The sequence below is a fragment of the Montipora foliosa genome, chromosome 8 (genome assembly GCF_036669935.1).
Source record: "Montipora foliosa isolate CH-2021 chromosome 8, ASM3666993v2, whole genome shotgun sequence".
Classification (NCBI taxonomy): Eukaryota; Metazoa; Cnidaria; class Anthozoa; order Scleractinia; family Acroporidae; genus Montipora; species Montipora foliosa.
Window position 1 is genome coordinate 39510488 of NC_090876.1, and position 2500 is coordinate 39512987.

Here is a 2500-nt window from a genome sequence, read left to right on the forward strand (position 1 = left end):
CTATCAGTTTAGTATCAGTCCATAGGAAAATTAACGGGTAGAAAGTGTACCGTTGAATAAAAATATAGAAAAAGTAAATTTGTATGGTACAGTGTTTAAATAAGCGCCGCCCTCGAAAAGGCGCCGCCCTCGAATATAACTTCTCAATTTGATTAATGGCGTCCACTTTTGCCTTGCTCTCCGCTTTCAATTCTCCTCGAACTTCCTTCACTTTCTCTATTTCAAGAGCCAAATCCTTATTTGTTTTCCTCACTTCTTGTTGGCTTTTCTCAAGGTGCGTCTCTTGTATCATTAGCTGTACGGTAATCTTATGGACTTCAGATTTTTGCATGTTAATTTGGTCCATTAGCTCTTCGTTCTTCTCTTGGAGAACTTTTATCTCCTCTTGCCGTTGGTCGTTCGCTGCCTCAAGCTCCCGTAGCTTTTTCTGCAAAGTTAGTTTTTCTCGTTGATAATCTCCGCTTATCTCTTTAATTCTGTTCTTCATTTTCAGAACTTCCTTATCTAAATTTTGTTTCTTTTCTCTCATTGAATTTAGTTCTTCTTCCAGTTTCTCGCAGGGAGAACAAAACTCATCTGCAAAATCGGAAAAAAAACACGCTACCCTTCAGCTCTCGACGTACATGTGATGAGAAAAGAAAAAAAATTCTTGTCCTTCTTCTTGGCTATTGCTTACTCAATTTTGGATACTGACGTACCAATAAGCTATAAAAACAGACTCGTGGAACCCTTATCTTAGATTTTTCAAGTGAAGTTAAACACCCTATAATACAGCTTCAATGATAGAAAAATCGTAAAGAGAGGAGGCGGTTAATTTTTGTTTTTATTATCCACGGTACTTGATCGGCGAGGAATATTTACTTCAGCTTACTATTTCTAGTTGGAGTAATTGACTCCCATGGCTCGCTGGATCGCAGTTTGTATTTAACTCGACAAGTGAGGAAAGTTTTAATTTGGATTTCCTTACTCAAACGATGACCATTCAAAATTAGAAATGGGAATTGCATCCGTCTGTTTTACCGATCTCGATCACAAAAAGGCTGGCCTCGTTCATAGCTCAATCAGTAGAGCAACGGCGACTCAAAGATCGTGAATGCGCTTCCAACCCTGGTCACTGAGAGTTTTACTTGAGTGGGCCATTTCTACGTCAAGGGATAACGTTCAGATGGATTCATTGGGTTAATATGAAATCAGTGTCATTTGCGGAATGGACAGGAGAATGACAATTCTGAGAAAGATCATCGTAGTTTTTAGCAACAACCAGCACATTTTAAAATCGTTTCAATTAGCTCAGACACCTTATACTGGTTATAACTTGTTCTCAAAATTGACCGCTCTTTGCTGACTTGATAGCACAGTTGGTATCGCAAACGCGCGGTGACCGCGTTCAAGCCTGAATCCGGATGTTTCCAGGCTATATAAAATTCTTTTTAGTTGCTTATCTAACTGCAGCGATGATCTTAAAATTCTTACTTTCCTTTATGTCCATTCCGCAGTTAAGGTATAGTCAGGGAGCAAGTGTACTCCCGTAGGAAGTTAGTGCTTAAAGCGAGCCACTGGTCTAGATAGGTTGAGGGGACCTTAGTGAACATGAAAAATGTTGTCGGCAACTTTGCGACCCGCACCGACACGATTCACGGGGGATTAAAACGCGTCTCATACAATATTAGCATGGAAACGAGGCTACATCTTATCTTTAAACTACCTTTTTCTCCGTAATGCAAATTAATGTCATTCACATGTATGATAACAGATCATTTCAAGAGACAAGAATAGCAACCATCTACAATCTTAAAACTGTGATTAGTCGCCCATTAAAAGTGTGATAAAGACATAATTCACAACATTAATCGTCTTCATCATCATCACTTGCACTATCATAGCTATTGTCACTTTCATCATTGTCAACAATATATTCATCACTATTTTATCTTCCTGCAAAGCATTTTCAAGGGGCTCGTCATCATCAGAGCATGCGCAAGCCCAGACTTTCGACACTGGCACTAATTTGTTGAATGAAATACAAGGTGCAGAGTTCCACAGACTCAAAAGAGTCAACGAGTCCGAAAGAGTAACCATCAAGAGTACACGTGATTTTGCAATCCAGCAGTCAGAGGGTAGTATTGATGTTAGTGACCAGGAAATGAACACTCTATTTGAGGCTGCGAAATTCCTTAGAAGATCCATCAGTCAGTGCAAAAACTGGGTCTTTAATGGATCATTTCAAGATTTAAACAGCAACCATCTACCACAGGAGCTTTACTCATTTTGTACATGGCTGATAAGTGGGCCTAGTACTGACATCAACGCCAGTAACAAGTCAAACGAAATCCACAAGCGAGCAATGAGCTTGGCACAAACTGCCGTAAGTATGTTCCTGACTGACAGACAAAAAAGCAACACCAAGTCTAAAGTAATCAAATCTTCTAGGGACATGCCTCAACAACTGGCTGCTGGCTTGGCTCTACGACAATCTATCAGAAGCAAAGAGATCGTAAAT

The 2500-nt window shown here is 39.8% G+C and overlaps 1 protein-coding gene across 1 annotated transcript in view; it reads right to left on the reverse strand.

Moving 5' to 3' along the window:
- Positions 1-1489, reverse strand: part of LOC137968799 (girdin-like) — a 3680-nt gene extending 2191 nt beyond the window's left edge. The window contains exons 1-2 of the mRNA XM_068815280.1: positions 1474-1489; positions 91-576 (exon numbers count right to left, since the gene is read on the reverse strand). Of these exons, the coding sequence (XP_068671381.1) occupies positions 91-576; positions 1474-1489 (502 nt within the window). The remainder of the gene's footprint in view (positions 1-90; positions 577-1473) is intronic.
- Positions 1490-2500: the final 1011 nt, after the last annotated feature.